Source organism: Ochotona curzoniae, unplaced genomic scaffold, assembly GCF_017591425.1.
Source record: "Ochotona curzoniae isolate NIBS_2020 unplaced genomic scaffold, NIBS_Ocur_1.0 contig_605, whole genome shotgun sequence".
In the NCBI taxonomy this organism is placed as follows: Eukaryota; Metazoa; Chordata; class Mammalia; order Lagomorpha; family Ochotonidae; genus Ochotona; species Ochotona curzoniae.
The window spans coordinates 1,788,912-1,804,047 of record NW_024466491.1 but is presented as its reverse complement, the minus strand read 5'-3'; the positions used below and the strand labels follow the sequence as shown (position 1 = coordinate 1,804,047).

The 15,136-nt window shown below is 70.3% G+C and overlaps 2 protein-coding genes across 2 annotated transcripts; both read right to left on the bottom strand.

Moving 5' to 3' along the window:
- Window positions 1-943: 943 nt before the first annotated feature.
- Window positions 944-4,650, bottom strand: TBXA2R (thromboxane A2 receptor). The gene is made up of 3 exons (XM_040990471.1): window positions 4,543-4,650; window positions 1,685-2,500; window positions 944-1,361 (listed from the first exon to the last, which is right to left on the bottom strand). Exons 2-3 carry the CDS (start codon window positions 2,459-2,461, stop codon window positions 1,113-1,115), a joined length of 1,026 nt encoding a protein of 341 aa, XP_040846405.1. The 5' UTR covers window positions 2,462-2,500; window positions 4,543-4,650; the 3' UTR covers window positions 944-1,112.
- Window positions 4,651-6,882: 2,232 nt separating this feature from the next.
- Window positions 6,883-14,330, bottom strand: CACTIN (cactin, spliceosome C complex subunit). Its single transcript, XM_040990201.1, has 10 exons — window positions 14,227-14,330; window positions 12,173-12,581; window positions 11,170-11,265; window positions 10,750-10,895; window positions 9,954-10,116; window positions 9,418-9,532; window positions 8,956-9,148; window positions 8,458-8,580; window positions 7,977-8,278; window positions 6,883-7,448 (listed from the first exon to the last, which is right to left on the bottom strand). Exons 1-10 carry the CDS (start codon window positions 14,328-14,330, stop codon window positions 6,958-6,960), a joined length of 2,142 nt encoding a protein of 713 aa, XP_040846135.1. The 3' UTR covers window positions 6,883-6,957.
- Window positions 14,331-15,136: the final 806 nt, after the last annotated feature.

Below are 15,136 nucleotides of genomic sequence, written 5' to 3'. Positions count from 1 at the left end.
GCCCACAAATCCCAGTCCCCAGAGCCCAGTCTCCAGCCCTTGTGGCTCAGCCTGGGCAGTTGGCACCCCTGCCCGGCTCCCCAGCCTCCCACATGGCCCGCCGGCATCCAGCACTGACCCCTGAGCCCCAGATGGAGACCCAGAAATCTCCCCCACGCACCACGGCTGTCGTCCCCCAACCTGCTCCCAGTGCAGCGCCCCCAGGTTCCCCCAGCTCCCCAGCTTGGGGTCAGACCCCCTCACCCAGGCCGGGGGCGCCAGGGCCCCTGCCCCCTAGCACGAGCCTTTAGCTTGAGTGTGATGCCGTGGCCCCCTGTGCAGCTGCAAGGAGGGAGCAGGTGGGGGAACCCGCTTGGGTTTCAGCGGGCATGTCTGCGATGGAGACACCGGAACCGGCAGGCTCCACACCCCAGCCCCACCGCTGCCTGGGGGACACCCGGAAGCACAGAGCACGTGGGCCCGCGCCCTTGCCCCACCTGCTCAAAGTGGGAGCAGGGAAAGATTCCACCTGCAGCACTGGAATCCCTTAGGGGCGCCGGTTCAAATCCCGGTGGCACCACTTCCCTGTTGATGCGCCTGGGAAAGCAGCTGAGGACGGCTCGAGGGCCTGGGCCCGTGCGCCCGTGTGGGAGGCCTGGCTGGAGCGCCTGGCTGCCCCTGGCCCAGCCCTGGCCGCGGCGACCACCTGGACAGTGAGCCAGCACACGCAGCGTCTCCCTCCCGCCCTCGCTGCCTCTCTGTAACTCTGCCTTTGAATAAACAAACCACCTGTTGTTCAGTCGCGCGCAGCAACTTCACGGGGGTTCAAAGACCACCCCAGGCCCTCAGCAGATGGGAAAGGGGGTATCCCTGTTGCCCCTTCTCATTCCCCAGCCCCTGCCGGGCGCACGGAGGCCCCAGACCACAGAGAGAGGCAGCAAGACGCGAGCTGGATTCTTGCAGGTGGCAGGAAGACCTGCGTTCATTTTTGAGACCGTAGCTTTGGGGTGAGGGTCAGGTGCACCCCAGGAGGCAGGGCCTGGTGCCCCTTTTAGGAAGGGGAGGCCTGGCCCCTCGGAGAGCCCCAAAAACTGCTTCTTGGGGGGGGGGTTCAGCACCCCCACCGCTCGACCCTACCGCAGTGCTGCCGTCTCGTGAGAGAGCTGGGGCCGCAGGGAGAGCGCCCGGGCGCGGGCACTGGCGCGGGGCTGCAGGCGCCTCAGCACGGCGCGGCGGAACAGGATGTACACCCAGGGGTCCAGGATCTGGTTCCAGGTGGCCACGCGCAGGTAGATGAGCAGCTGGCGCTCGGTGGCACGGGGCAGCTGCCCCTCGGGGCCCATGGCCGGAGGGGCAAGCACCACCGTGTGCGCGATGAAGACCTGCCGAGCAGGGGCAGCCGTGAGCCGGGGTGCATGCGCCCACCCTCTCCACAGCGCGCCCCACCCTCAAGCCTGACCTCGGTCTCTCCCCCACCCCGGGAGGGGCTGGGCGGAAATCGGGGATCCCTGCTCCTGCCAGGGGTGACCCTTGCGGGTGGCCCCGGGAAGTGGGGCTGGGGCAGCCTGGGCCGCCACGTCTCCATCCCACATGGGCACCGGTTCGAGTTGGGCTGCTCCACTTCTGATCCAGTTCTGTTCTGGCGCCGGTGCGTGGGAGACCCCTGCAGCGCGGGGCTGTTGTGGGGGTCCCCGGCCCCACTTACCAGTAGCGGCAACCAGCACGCGCTGGCCACCAGCATAATGCCCAGGAGTTGCACCATCATCTCCACCTCACAGTCCCGCGGCCGGGCGGCCTCCCGGCCGTGGTAAACATGGCAGAGCGTGGCCACGCTCACGGTGTTGAGCACGAAGGAAAGCGCCACCGACAGGCTGCCCAGCAGTGCAAAGATCAGACCGAAGGCCACGTCGCCCGGCCCTGTGCCCAGCGTGAGGAAGCACCAGGAGCCCGGGTACTGCACCGAGTAGCGGCCCAGGCCCAGCAGCGGCAGCAGCCCCAGTGCCAGCGCGGCCACCCACACCAGCGCCACGGTGGCCCAGGCGCGGCGTGGCGAGGCGGCCGCTGGGCGCGAGAAGGGCCGCGTGATGCCCAGGAAGCGTTCCGAGGCCATGGCGGCGCCCAGCAGCAGCGGGCACAGCCCGAAGAAGACCATGACGACGCCCATGAAGTGGCACAGGTGGCAGTCGGGGTCCACGGTGCGCCAGTCCAAGCGGGCGGCATGCTGGGCCGCCACGATGACGCCTGTCACCAGCAGTCCCAGGAAGTCGGTCAGCACCAGGCCGCCCAGCAGGGTCAGGAACGAGGAACGCTGCGAGCCGCCACCCCGGGCGCTTGCCAGCACGCTCAGTGCCAGCAGGTTGGAGGCCAGGCCCACGATGCAGAAGGAGGCGGCGAACCAGGGAGACGCAATGAGCTGGCGCTCCTCCAGGCTGAGGTTGGTGGGCCGGAAGCAGAGCCTCAGGGAGCTGTCGTTGGACCACATGGCCCCGGGCCTCACGGTGCCATCAGGCTGCAGATGCACCTGCAGGCAGAGAGAAGGCAGGGCTTGTCTTGCAGGGCTCCCACTTGGGTTCAGGGCCCAGGGGGGGCTCCCATCCCACACGGGAACTTGGGGGGGGGCACCTCCACCCTTCCTCACAGATCACATGCGTCAGATCCTACAGTGGGAACTCGTGCCGTTTTCGCCTTGTCACCCATATCACTTTTTGTCACAGAAGCCCAATTCCATTTTTAGGAGCAGAAACAGGAATGCCAGCTCCCTCTGGGCACGGGCTCCCTGGAGACCGGCTCCAAAGGGCACCAGGGTGGGATCCGAGTGACGGGACAGGCCCGCCACGCAGCGACACGAGGCCACGTGAGGCAGAGCCAGGGACGCGGCCTGAGACTCTTGCAACACACGCCCCAGTGCCCAGGGCCCCTGACCCGGTTCCCTGCCCATGCATGCTGCCTTGGGCAGGGGCCGGAAGTGCTCGGGCACTCACACCCCGAGAGATGCCTGCATGGGAGCTCCTGGCTCCTCCGATGCCCAAGATAGCCCGGGCAGGGCTAGGCCAAACCCTGCTGGGAGCTGGGAGCTCCATCCGGGCCTCCCACGAGGCTGGCAGGGGCCCAAGGCCTGGAGCCAGCCCTGCTGTGCGTCAGTGGGGAGCTGGGGGGGGGGGGCGGAAAGCAGGGGAGCTGGGACTTGAACTAGGTACAGGAGGGAGGCTGGCACGGCGGGCAAGAGCCAGGCTGTGTCCCAGGTCAGGCCTTCGCCCCTCCCACTCCACAGCCCAAGTAATGCAGCCATGCAGCTGATCTGGGTGGGACCCTCCCAGTCCAGGTCTTCACCCTGAACCCATTTCCTTTTGTGGCCACACAGGGCTGCTGCTGCACACACAAACTGGGGGCTGGGTTTGCAGGTGTGTCTGGCAGGCCCGGTGCCCGCCCCACCCCGCACCCGCCTTTAGGAACCTGGGCAGTCTGTGGTTCCTGCTGGGCTGGCCCAGCGTCCCTGCTGGCTACCGGCTGTGCTGCCTGTGGCTTGGGACAGGGAGGGGTCCTCCCTACTGTGAGCACCGGGAGTGGGGGGTCCTTCCGGGGCTCAAGTGCCCTGACTCTGGTCTCCACAGTGGAGCCCTCAGCTGGGGGAGGCTGGGGAACCAGCCCGCCCTCCCCCTGCCCCAGCACTGCCCTCTGAGGGTTGGGGGGGGGCGGACAGCAGCTATTTTGGGGTCCCTGGTCCAGGACCCAGCTCAGCCCCCAAGCAGCAGCACTGTGACGCCTGTCTCCTCCACTGCACCTCGCAGATTCTGCAATACTAAATAGACGGGGACTAGGGTGGGATTGGGGGTTGGGTCCTGGAGTTCCCCGAAACTACGTACGCAGTTGCCAAGGCCCTGGGTAGAGGCCGGCGCGTCCCTACAGTGACTGGCTGGTCCAGGGCCCTGAGCCGTCCTCCCCCCTGGAATGCGACAGTCCCCTCCTCCATCAGTTTGTGTCTCACCAGGCGCCGCCGGCCCCCACCGCCTGGCCCTGCGCCCTGGGCCCACCCAACTCCCTGGACGGCAGCCTCGCCACATCCCTGTGAAATGGGGCCGGCCAGGACCCCTCACTGCTGGGACCGAGCCATCCTGGCCAGGTACAGGGGGACCCCGTGATCTCGACCCCCGCCCACACACATCTCCAAAGGCCCCCGTGGCCTGACACTGTGGGGGCTTGTCACACGTGGACACGCACACACATGCTCAGCCCCCACCCCAGCTCCCAGCGCAGGGGGTCCCTGTTTGAACACACTTCCTGTTTGTAGCAGCAGGAGGCTTCACAGCTCCGTGTCAGCCCTGCCGCGGCTGGCTGGGGCACAAGACGCAGCGCCAAGGACCGGAGCGAGTCCCGCCAAAGCGGCGGCCACGGGAGACGGACGCGCGCGCGCGTGGGCTCGGGGCTTCACAGCCCCCTGCCCGCCCTGGCCGGAAGCAGGGGTCAGCCTGGGCGGCCCGGAGCCTGCTGCCCACCCACCCGGCCCAGGCGCCCAGCCCGGAACCGCCCACCGACACACCCACAGCCCGTGCGCCCCGAGCTCACCTGGACCTGCCGGCCGCGGGGTGGGAGCGCAGGAGGCCGAGTCGGGTCCGCGGCCGTGCAGGGGCTCCCCGGGGAGGCCGAGTCCCGTGCGCCCCGTCGGGGGCTGAGCGACCCGCGCGCGCCGTGGGGTCCCGCCGGCTGCCTCTGCCGGCTCCGCCCCGGGTCCGCCCCTTCCCGGGCCGCGGCGGGTGGGGGGCGGGACCCTCGGGGTGCAGCCGGGGCGCCCGTGGGACCCTCGGGGTGCAGCCGGGGCGCCCGTGGGACCCTCGGGGTGCAGCCGGCCTCTGGGGCGCCACGCCACGCTCCCCGCAAGCCCCGGGCCGCTGCTTCCCGGCACTCCCGCCGCCAGGCCCCCCTCCCCGCGTTCTTGAGCGTCCGGGCAGCGCCCCAGGCTGCAGGGGGAGGGCTGGCAAGGCAGCTCGCTCCCCGAGGACGCCGGGCCGGCATACAGCTGGTGCTCACTAAGCGCAGGGCCCGTTCAGCAGCGTGTATGTGTGGGGGGGCGGGGGACCTGGTGCTGTGTGACACCTGAGGCTGGGGTGAGGGTCCTGGCAGGTGCCTGGGGGAGTCCCAGAGGAGCCTGGGGTGCTGGCACACCCCCCTCCACACTCGGGGTTCACTCAGGACTCCCGGTTGGGGGACGGGAGGCCGAGGGGATCCCGGCACCAACTGCTCGGCCAAGGTTTGCTGGTGGAGCAGATGCGATCTTGGCCCTAAGCTGGGGCTCCAGTGGGACGCCCACCCTGTCCCAGGACACTCTAACTGCTGCCCAGCCAGCCGCCTTCTCCCCTGTGCCCGGTCAGTGCCTCCTGCCCCCCGAGGGTCCCCCATCCTGTCTACATCCCCTGCACCCTGAGGTCCCCCATCCTGCCCATGTCCCCCATCCTGTGTCCCCCTGCCCCCCGAGGGCCCCCCATCATGTCCATGTCCCCCTGCCCCCTGAGGGTCCCCCATCCTGCCCATGTCCCCCTGCACCCTGAGGGTCCCCCATCCTGTGTCCCCCTGCCCCCTGAGGGTTCCCCATCCTGTCCGTGTCCCCCATCCTGTCTGTCCCCCTGCCCCCAAGGATCCCACCCCGTCCTGCATGTGTGTCCCCTCCCTGACTGTCCCACTGCCATCACCCTGTGACCCAGCTCTGCCTAAGGACCCAGGCTGATGGGGAGCAGAGCAGAGGGTCCCTGTGGGCTGGTGGTGAGACTGGGCCGCAGGGCGAGGTCCAGCGGAGGGCTCCTAGGAGCGGCTCCGAGGGAGAGGCTGGTGGAGGCAGGGCGGCTGTTCCGGCCCCACTTCCTGCATCCCGAGATAGGACAATGTCCAGCCTGCTGGGAAGCAGCTGGGCAGGGGGCCCCTCCGCGGGGCAGGGCTCCGGATGCCTGGTTCATTCTCTGGTCCCTGCACATCCGGGGCACTGACTGCTTGGCCGGGGCCCGCCCCTGTTCCCACGGGCTCGGGTCGCATGGTGTGTGGAGCTGGGCGGCCTTGGGGGCCGCAGTGGTGGGTGGGAAGGCGTTCTTCAGGATGCGCCCCCCGTGGCTGCGGTTTCCGGTGGCGGCAGCACGTGCGTGGCTATTCTTGGTCTGGATACAGCCGGTCAGGAAGGGTGGCAGTTGGGGGTCAGCCACCAGGATGCCAGGTGTGCCCGGGTCACGGGGTAGCTGGGTGGGACCCACGAGGGTCCTCTGGGGGGGAAGGACCCTGGCGGGCACGGGGTGCCAGGACCGCTGCATGCAGCCCTGCGCCCGGAGGATGCTGGGAGCCCATGGCCACCCAGCCAGCGCTTCCCAGGGGCCCAGGTGGGGCCGGCCGTTACCAGAGACGAGACGTCAGCCTTGGCGGGGCGCGGCCCGTCTGTGAACCTACGATTATTCTAAAATAAAACATTTATTAGAAAAACATGTTGTTTCACAAGCAGACGATTCTGTGAAAATAATGGATTTTCCACCTAAGAAAAAGTCTGTAGAGAAACAGAAACGCTTCCAGCTGCAGGCAGCCAGCCCGGTGGGGTGGGGTGGGGTGGCCTGTGGGCGCTGGGCTGGCAGGGTGTGTGGGTGCCTGCAGGACCAGGCCAGCGTGGGGAGGTCCGGACGATGGGCCACAGCCCCTGCACGCCCACCTGGGGCAGCTAAGCACTGCAGGACCTCAGGGTGCTGGGGCCGGGTTCTTGCAGGCCCCCAGCAGTCCTGGGGTGCCCCCTGCGACGGCCCAGCAGTCCCGGGGTGCCCCTGTGATGGCCCAGCAGTCCCGGGGTGTCCCTGTGACGGCCCGGCAGTCCCGGGGTGCCCCTGTGACGGCCCAGCAGTCCTGGGGTGCCCCTGTGACGGCCCGGCAGTCTCGGGGTGCCCCTGGGACGGCCCGGCAGTCCCGGGGTGCCCCTGGGACGGCCCGGCAGTCCCGGGGTGCCCGGTGTCCCCCAGCTCAGCGGCGGTAGCGGTAACGCTTGAAATGGAACCAGAGCTGGAAGATGCCGTTGGCGAACTGGCAGCGGAAGCCGTGGCGGTGCGAGTACTCCCACTCACGGTTGACGATCTTGAAGGCGATGTCCTCGTAGGGCGGCCCCGCGTGGAAGCGCAGCACGGCGAAGTCGCGGTTGTCGGCGCACGCCTCCAGGAAGTACTCGGGCGTGGCGCGCTTGTCGATGAGGTCGGGGTAGAAGATGTTGAACTTGTAGCCCTGCACGATCTTGGGCGGCGGGTTGTCGAAGTCGTAGTGCGTCTGGTTGTACTTGTTCCACTCGAAGCCCGTGTGCACGCGGTTGAAGAAGCGCGGCTTGCGCGGCCGGTACTTGTCGGCCCACAGGTAGGCGCGGCCGCTCAGCGGCATCTCCACGCTGAACTGCGCCTCGTCCTGCCCCATGCCCTCGCGCGCGCGCCGGAAGAAGATGTCCTCGGCGCTCTCGCTCGCGTCGCCTGCGGGGTCAGGGTGGGGGTCAGGGTGGGGGTCAGGGTGGGGGTGAGGGCCGGACCCAGGCCACCCCGCTGTCGGGCCCCGCCCTCGTCCTCCCAGGCCACGCCTTTCCTGTCTCAGCCCCACCCTCCTCAGGCCCCGCCCTCTCCCCAGGTCCCGCCCTTTCCCCCCCCTAGGCCCCGCCTTCCCAGCTCAGGCCCCGCCCTCTCCCCAGGCCCGGCCTCCCCGGCTCAAGCCCTGCCCTCTCCCTCCCCAGGCCCCGCCTTCCCCTTCTTAGCCCCGCCCTCCCCAGGCCCCGCCCTTTCCCTCCCTAGGCCCCGCCTCCCCGGCTCAAGCCCCGCCCTCTCCCTCCCCAGGTCTCACCCTCTCCCCAGGCCCCACCTCCCCGGCTCAAGCCCCGCCTCCCCGGCTCAAGCCCGCCCTCCCCCTCCCTAGGCCCCGCCTTCCCAGCCCAGGCCCCGCCCTCTCCCTCCCTAGGCCCCGCCTCCCCGGCTCAGGCCCCGCCCTCCCCCAGGCCCCGCCCCGCGCACCCGTGACCTGCAGCTGCTGGCGGGACAGCTGCAGGCGCTGCAGGTCCTCGTCGGGCTCCAGCACGTGCGCGTCCAGCGGCAGCTCGTGCGCCGACAGCAGCCGCGGGCTGTACTTGCCGGCGTCGTAGTCGTCCAGGCTCTGCTGGATCAGGTCCTCCTCCATGAGCACCGCCTCCCCGTCGCCCTCGCCGTCGCCCTCGCCCTCGGCCGGGGGCGCCGCGTCCTCAGCCTCGGGCTCGGTCGGGGGCCCGTCGGTGCCCGAGGGTCCCGGGGGGCTGGGGGCCGGTGGCTCGGGCTGCAGGCTGGGAGAGGCGGAGGGCGGGGCATGAGGGAGGGCGGGGCCTCGGAGGTGGGCGGGGCCACGGGAGAAGGCGGGGCCTCAGGAGAGGTGGGCGGGGCCTTGGGGGAAGGCGGGGCCTCAGGGAGGTGGGCGGGGCCTTGGGAGAAGGCGGGGCCTCAGGGGAGGTGGGCGGGGCCGTACCTGTGGCTGGGGGAGTGGGGTTCAGTCTTGATGATGGGGAACAGCGGCTGGCTCTCCACGCCCTGCTCCTGCTTCAGCTTGTACAGCTTCTGGCGCAGCACGTCCTGGTGGCGCTCACGGAGCCTGCGCAGGGGCCAGGAGGGCTTGGCTGGGGCCTGGGGCCCTGTCCCTTCCCCACCAGGGGCCACGGGCTCTGTCCCCCTGCCTCGGTCCCAGATACCCCCACCCCAGCCAGGATGCTCCCACCAGCCCGGCTGGGCCACAGCAGGACGTGTGGCAGAGGGGCCAGGCAGCGGCGGGCCCGTCCCAGGGCGCACACTCACAGGCGTGGGCCGAGGCCAGGCCCGGGCGCCCGAGGCCCGCTGAGCTGCAGCTGGCTGGGCCATGAGCTGAGTCCCGGGACGGGAGCCGAGCCCTGGGACGGGAGCCGAGCCCTGGGACGGGGGCCGAGCAGGCCGGGGATCCGTGCTCACACCCTGCCGTACGCGCAGGGCTCACCTGGCCCGGGCCATGTGTGCGCGCAGCTGCTGCAGCAGGCTCTCCCAGTAGCCCATGTCCAGGTTGGGGCCGCCCGCCCGGATCTTGCCCTCGATGCCCTGGAAGATGACCTGCAGCTGGCTGTACGTCTTGCCCTTGAACACCGACTGCACGTCCGAGCTGACGGAGGCGTTGACCCCCTCGCGGCGCTCGCCTGCGGGGACGGGGGGCCGCTCAGCACGGCCATGCAGGGGCCCGGCAGGACCATCCCGGCCCCACCGCTGCACAAGGCCCACCCGGACCCACCCTGGAAGGTGGCCAATGCCGGCATCTGTCGCAGGAACGGGGGATGGCGGGGAAGCTGCTGCTGGGGCCCCTCTGGCCACGCGGGGTTCCCCCTCCCCGGCCCCCACCCGCCTGGCCGTGACCATCCCACAGGGCGGCTGCGAGGGCAGCGGGGCTGGCAGGGCCTGTCCGGTGCACCTGGGCCCTTGCCCGAGGCCTCCAGCTTCCGCAGCTTGGCCGTCTCGTCCTCGGTGATGATTGTCATGTCCCGCCAGAAGTCGGCATTCTTGCCCTGCTCCAGCTCCATGTAGACCTGCGGGCGGGAGCGGGGTGAGGGGAGGGGAGCGGGGTGAGGGGAGGGGAGGGGAGGGGAGGCCCTGCCCTGTGGGGGAGCTGAGGCATACAAGGGGAGCCCGGCCCTGTGGGGTGCGGTGTGCGGGGAGCCCGGCCCCGTGGGTGGGTGTGCGGGGAGCCCGGCCCGTGGGTGGGTGTGCGGGGAGCCCGGCCCGTGGGTGGGTGTGCGGGGAGCCCGGCCCCGTGGGTGGGTGGGTGTGTGGGGAGCCCGGCCCCGTGGGTGGGTGGGTGGGTGTGCGGGGAGCCCGGCCCGTGGGTGGGTGTGCGGGGAGCCCGGCCCCGTGGGTGGGTGTGTGGGGAGCCCGGCCCTGTGGGTGCGGTGTGCGAGGAGCCCGGCCCCGTGGGTGGGTGTGCGGGGAGCCCGGCCCGTGGGCGCGGACCTGGATGTCCTCCAGCAGGTCCTCCATGTCGGCCACGGTGAGGCCGTTGAGGAAGGTGTAGGGCTCGTGCATCTCCACGGCCAGGTCGTCGTCCTCGGCGCTGATGTACTTGGCCAGCAGGTCGATGGGCTTGGCCCGCCCGTCCCGGATGCGGATCTTGGACCTGGGGGGGCGGGGGTGTCAGCCGGCGGGAGGGCCGGGCACAACCCACGGGCTGTGCGCCCCCTCACCCGCACGGTCCCGCACCTCCCCATGTGCCCACACCCCTCAGGGTCCCGCACCCCCTCACGTGCCCTCACCCCTCACGTGCCCGCACCCCTCACGGTCCCGCACCCCTCACGATCCCTCACCCCTCATGATCCCTCACCTCTCACGTGCTTGCACCCCTCACGTGCCCACACCTCTCACGTGCCCGCACCCCTCACGTGCCTGCACCCCTCACGTGCTCGCACCCCTCACGTGCCCGCACCCCTCACGTGCCCGCACCCCTCACATGCCTGCACCCCTCACGCGCTTGCACCCCTCACGATCCCTCACCCCCTCACGTGCGTGCATCCCTCACCCCTCACGTGCCCGCACCCCTCACGATCCCTCACCCCCTCATGGTCCCTCGCCCCTCACACGCCCCTCACCCCTCACGGTCCCGCACCCCTCACGTGCCCACACCCCTCACGATCCCTCATCCTCTCACGGTCCCTCGCCCCTCACCCCCTCATGGTCCCTCACCCCCTCACACGCCCCTCACCCCTCACGGTCCCGCACCCCTCACGTGCCCGCACCCCTGCACCCCCCGCACCGCAGCTTGGCCTGCTGCAGGTGGAAGTTGTCCTCCTGCTCCTCCCACGTCTTGAAGTGCTCGGCCTCCTTCTCCCGCTGCAGCAGCTCCAGCTCCTGCTCCCGCATGGCCTTCTCCCGCTCGCGCTCCAGCCGGAGCTGCTTCACCTGCGGGCGCGACGGGCGGTGGGCGGGGCGTGAGGGCGGGGCGCGAGGGGCGGTGGGCGGGGCGTGAGGGCGGTGGGCGGGGCGCACGCCTGACGCAACGTGCGCGTGGCCGTGACGCGCGTGGGGCATGGGCAGGGTGTGAGAGCGTGCGCGTGTCCGGTGGGCGTGACGCGTGGGCGTGCCAGGTCTGGCGGGCGTGGCGGCGTGTGGGCGTGTCCACGGCCTGTGGGCGTGGCCGTGGGCGTGTCGCGCTGGGGGCGGGGCTCCCGCTGACCTTCTGCAGCTCCAGCCGGTTGTCCTCCTGGATGCGCTTGTTGCGCTCCTTCAGCTCCTTCTCCTCCAGGTGGCTGATCCCTTTCTTCTCCAGCGCCTGCGGGGACGCGGTGCTCAGGGGCGACCCGGCCCGGGCAGGGCGGGAGGGGAGGCGTGCCACGGGGTGCCAGGGCGCCAGCACCATCCCGGGCAGCGTGGGGACGCTCGGGGCGCCCGGGCTGCCAGCTCGGCGGGTCCCACCAAGTGCAGGCGGGCACAGAGGCTGGCTGGGCCCGGGCCATCCTGCAGGGAATAGGCAATGGCACCCTAAGGGGGGACAGAGCAGGCCACGGCACCCTAAGGGGGACAGAGCGGCACACGGCACCCCGAGGAGAGACAGAGCAGTACACGGCACCCCGAGGGGGGACAGAGCAGCACACGGCACCCCGAGGAGAGACAGATCGGCACACGGTACCCCAAGTCAGGACAGAGCAGGACACAGCACCCCGAGGGGGGACAGAGCAGCACACGGCACCCCAAGCCAGGACAGAGCAGCACACGGCATCCCCAGGAGAGACAGAGCAGGACACGGCACCCCGAGGGGGGACAGAGCAGCACACGGCACCCCGAGGGGGGACAGAGCAGCACACGGCACCCCCAGGAGAGACAGAGCAGGACACAGCACCCCGAGGGGGGACAGAGCAGCACACAGCACCCCAAGTCAGGACAGAGCAGCACACGGCACCCCGAGGGGGGACAGAGCAGCACACAGCACCCCAAGTCAGGACAGAGCAGCACACGGCACCCCGAGGGGGGACAGAGCAGCACACAGCACCCCGAGGGGGGACAGAGCAGTACACAGCACCCCGAGGGGAGACAGAGCAGCACACGGCATCCCCAGGAGAGACAGAGCAGCACACGGCACCCCGAGGGGGGACAGAGCAGCACACAGCACCCCAAGGCAGGACAGAGCGGCACACGGCACCCCGAGGGGGGACAGAGCAGCCCAAGGCAGCCGAGCCCACCTTGTTCCAGATGAAGGTGCCCAGCAGGTTGTTGTCCCCGAAGGGGTTGTCGGTGTTGGTGTAGCCCAGGTACTCCTCGCCCCAGCCCATCTTCTCCCGCTTCTTGCGCTCCTTGGCCTCCTTCTTGGCCAGCCGGCGTGCGCGCTTCTCCTCGGGCGTCTCGAAGGCCTTGAGCAGCTCCTCCTGCTGCTTGCGCTCCTGCCGCAGCCGCAGCCGCTCCTGCAGCCTCTGCTGCCGGCTCAGCGCCTCCTCGGCCTCGGTGGGGCTGTGCGTGCGGCTGCCCGAGGACGAGCCCCCGGACCAGGAGCGCCGCGCCCGCCGCGCCTCCCGCGAGCCCGAGCGCGACCGCCGCCTGTGGGGCCGGGGGCTCCGGCTGCGCCGATGCCGGCGCCCGTCCTCGGAGCCAGACCTGGGTGACAGGGGCAGGTCAGGGGACAGGCCCCCAGGAGCACAGCCACCTGCTGCAGGGAGCAGGGGGAGGGCACCGGATACGGGTGTGTGAGCACGGGGTGTGAGCATGGGGGGTGTGAAGACGGGGTGTGAGCATGGGGGGTGTGAGGACAGGGTGTGAGGACAGGGTGTGTGAGCATGGGGTGTGAGGACGGGGTGTGTGAGCACGGGGTGTGAGCACGGGGTGTGTGAGCACGGGGTGTGTGAGGACGGGGTGTGTGAGGACAGGGTGTGTGAGCACGGGGTGTGAGCACGAGGTGTGAGCACGGGGTGTGAGCACGGGGTGTGTGAGCACGGGGTGTGAGCACGGGGTGTGAGCACGGGGTGTGTGAGGACGGGGTGTGTGAGGACAGGGTGTGTGAGCACGGGGTGTGAGCACGAGGTGTGAGCACGGGGTGTGAGCACGGGGTGTGTGAGCACGGGGTGTGAGCACAGGGTGTGAGCACGGGGTGTGTGAGCACAGGGTGTGAGCACGGGGTGTGTGAGGACGGGGTGTGAGCACGGGGTGTGAGCACAGGGTGTGAGGACAGGGTGTGAGGACGGGGTGTGAGGACGGGGTGTGTGAGCACGGGGTGTGAGCACGGGGTGTGTGTGGATGGGGTGTGAGCACGGGGTGTGAGGACAGGGTATGAGCACGGGGTGTGTGAGCACGGGGTGTGAGCACGGGGTGTGTGAGCACGGGGTGTGTGAGCACGGGGTGTGAGCACGGGGTGTGTGAGGACGGGGTGTGAGCACGGGGTGTGAGGACAGGGTGTGAGGACAGGGTGTGAGGACAGGGTGTGTGAGCACGGGGTGTGAGCACGGGGTGTGAGGACGGGGTGTGAGGATGGGGTGTGAGGACGGGGTGTGAGGAGGGGTGTGAGGACGGGGTGTGAGGAGGGGTGTCTTGGAATGAGGTGTCTACAGGGTCGCGGTGTCTATAGGGACGGGGTGTCTACAGGGTCGCGGTGTCTATAGGGACGGGGCGTCTATAGGGTCGCGGTGTCTATAGGGACGGGGCGTCTATAGGGACGGGGTGTCCACAGGGTCGCGGTGTCTACAGGGTCGCGGTGTCTATAGGGTCGCGGTGTCTACAGGGACGGGGCGTCTATAGGGTCGCGGTGTCTATAGGGACGGGGTGTCTACAGGGTCGCGGTGTCTATAGGGTCGCGGTGTCTATAGGGACGGGGCGTCTATAGGGTCGCGGTGTCTATAGGGACGGGGTGTCCACAGGGACGGGGTGTCTATAGGGACGGGGTGTCCACAGGGTCGCGGTGTCTACAGGGTCGCGGTGTCTACAGGGACGGGGTGTCTACAGGGACGGGGTGTCTACAGGGTCGCGGCGTCTATAGGGTCGCGGCGTCTATAGGGTCGCGGTGTCTACAGGGACGGGGCGTCTATAGGGTCGCGGTGTCTATAGGGACGGGGTGTCTACAGGGTCGCGGTGTCTATAGGGACGGGGTGTCTATAGGGTCGCGGCGTCTATAGGGTCGCGGCGTCTATAGGGTCGCGGTGTCTATAGGGACGGGGTGTCCACAGGGTCGCGGCGTCCCCGGGGTCTGGGTTCGGGGTCCCGGACGGGCCGTCTCGGGTCCCGCCGCCTCTGCCCTCCCCTCGGCGCCCACCTGCGCTCCCGGCTCCCCCGCCGATCGTGCGCCCCGCGTTCCCGCCGTCGTCCATGGCCCCGGCGCCCGGGCGAGCGCGAGCGGGAGCGGCTGTGCCGACCCATCGGGCAGCCGGCCGGCCTCGCGCCCCGAGCCGGGGGCCTTCCGTGGCCGCGGCGCACGCCGGGCTGCCCTCGTCGGCGCCCGCCCCGGCACAGCCCGCGCTCCGGCCCGCCTAGCCCGCCTGGATGCCCGGCGCCCGCGGACGTCGCTGCTGCCGCTCTCCGCAGCCCGAGAGCCACAGAGGACAGCAGCCTCGGCCTCCGCGGGCGGCGCTCGTGCGTCAGGCAGTGCTGGGGGCAGCCCCGGCAGGGCCCTGCGCTTCCTCAGGGGTCCTGAGGCGCCGAGTGGGAGGGACGGAGGGCGTGGTCACGCGTGGGCGTGGCCGGCGGCGCGGTGTGGGCGTGGCCGGCGGGAGGCGTGCCTGAGAGCCGGAGTTCAGCCAGGTCGCAGGTTCGAGCCCAGTCCATCCCGGGAGGTCGCCGAGCCGCTCCCACCGTCCCCATCCCCGCGGCCTTGGCGCTGTCAGCCGGCCCAGCTCTGCCCCCTGTTATGCCAGAGCTGACAGTACTGGTCCTGGGATGCAGGCTGCCATGGTGCTGGGAAGACGTGGTCCTGGGCAGTCCCTGCGTTTCCCCTTCCATGACTGCCACTGGGACACGTGGAGGCGGGCAAGGCCTTGTGCTTGTTCAGTGCTGTTGGGGGCATCACCGTGGTGGGAATGGGGTACCACCCCAGGGTGCCAGTGTCACCTGGATGTCAGAAGCTTCCAGCTGCAGCCCAAGGCCAGTCATGGCTGTCTGGGCTCTGCACCCCAAGATTCTGTTCAGTCCTCCAACCCCAGCCAGGTCCCCAGGGACAGAGCGCATGA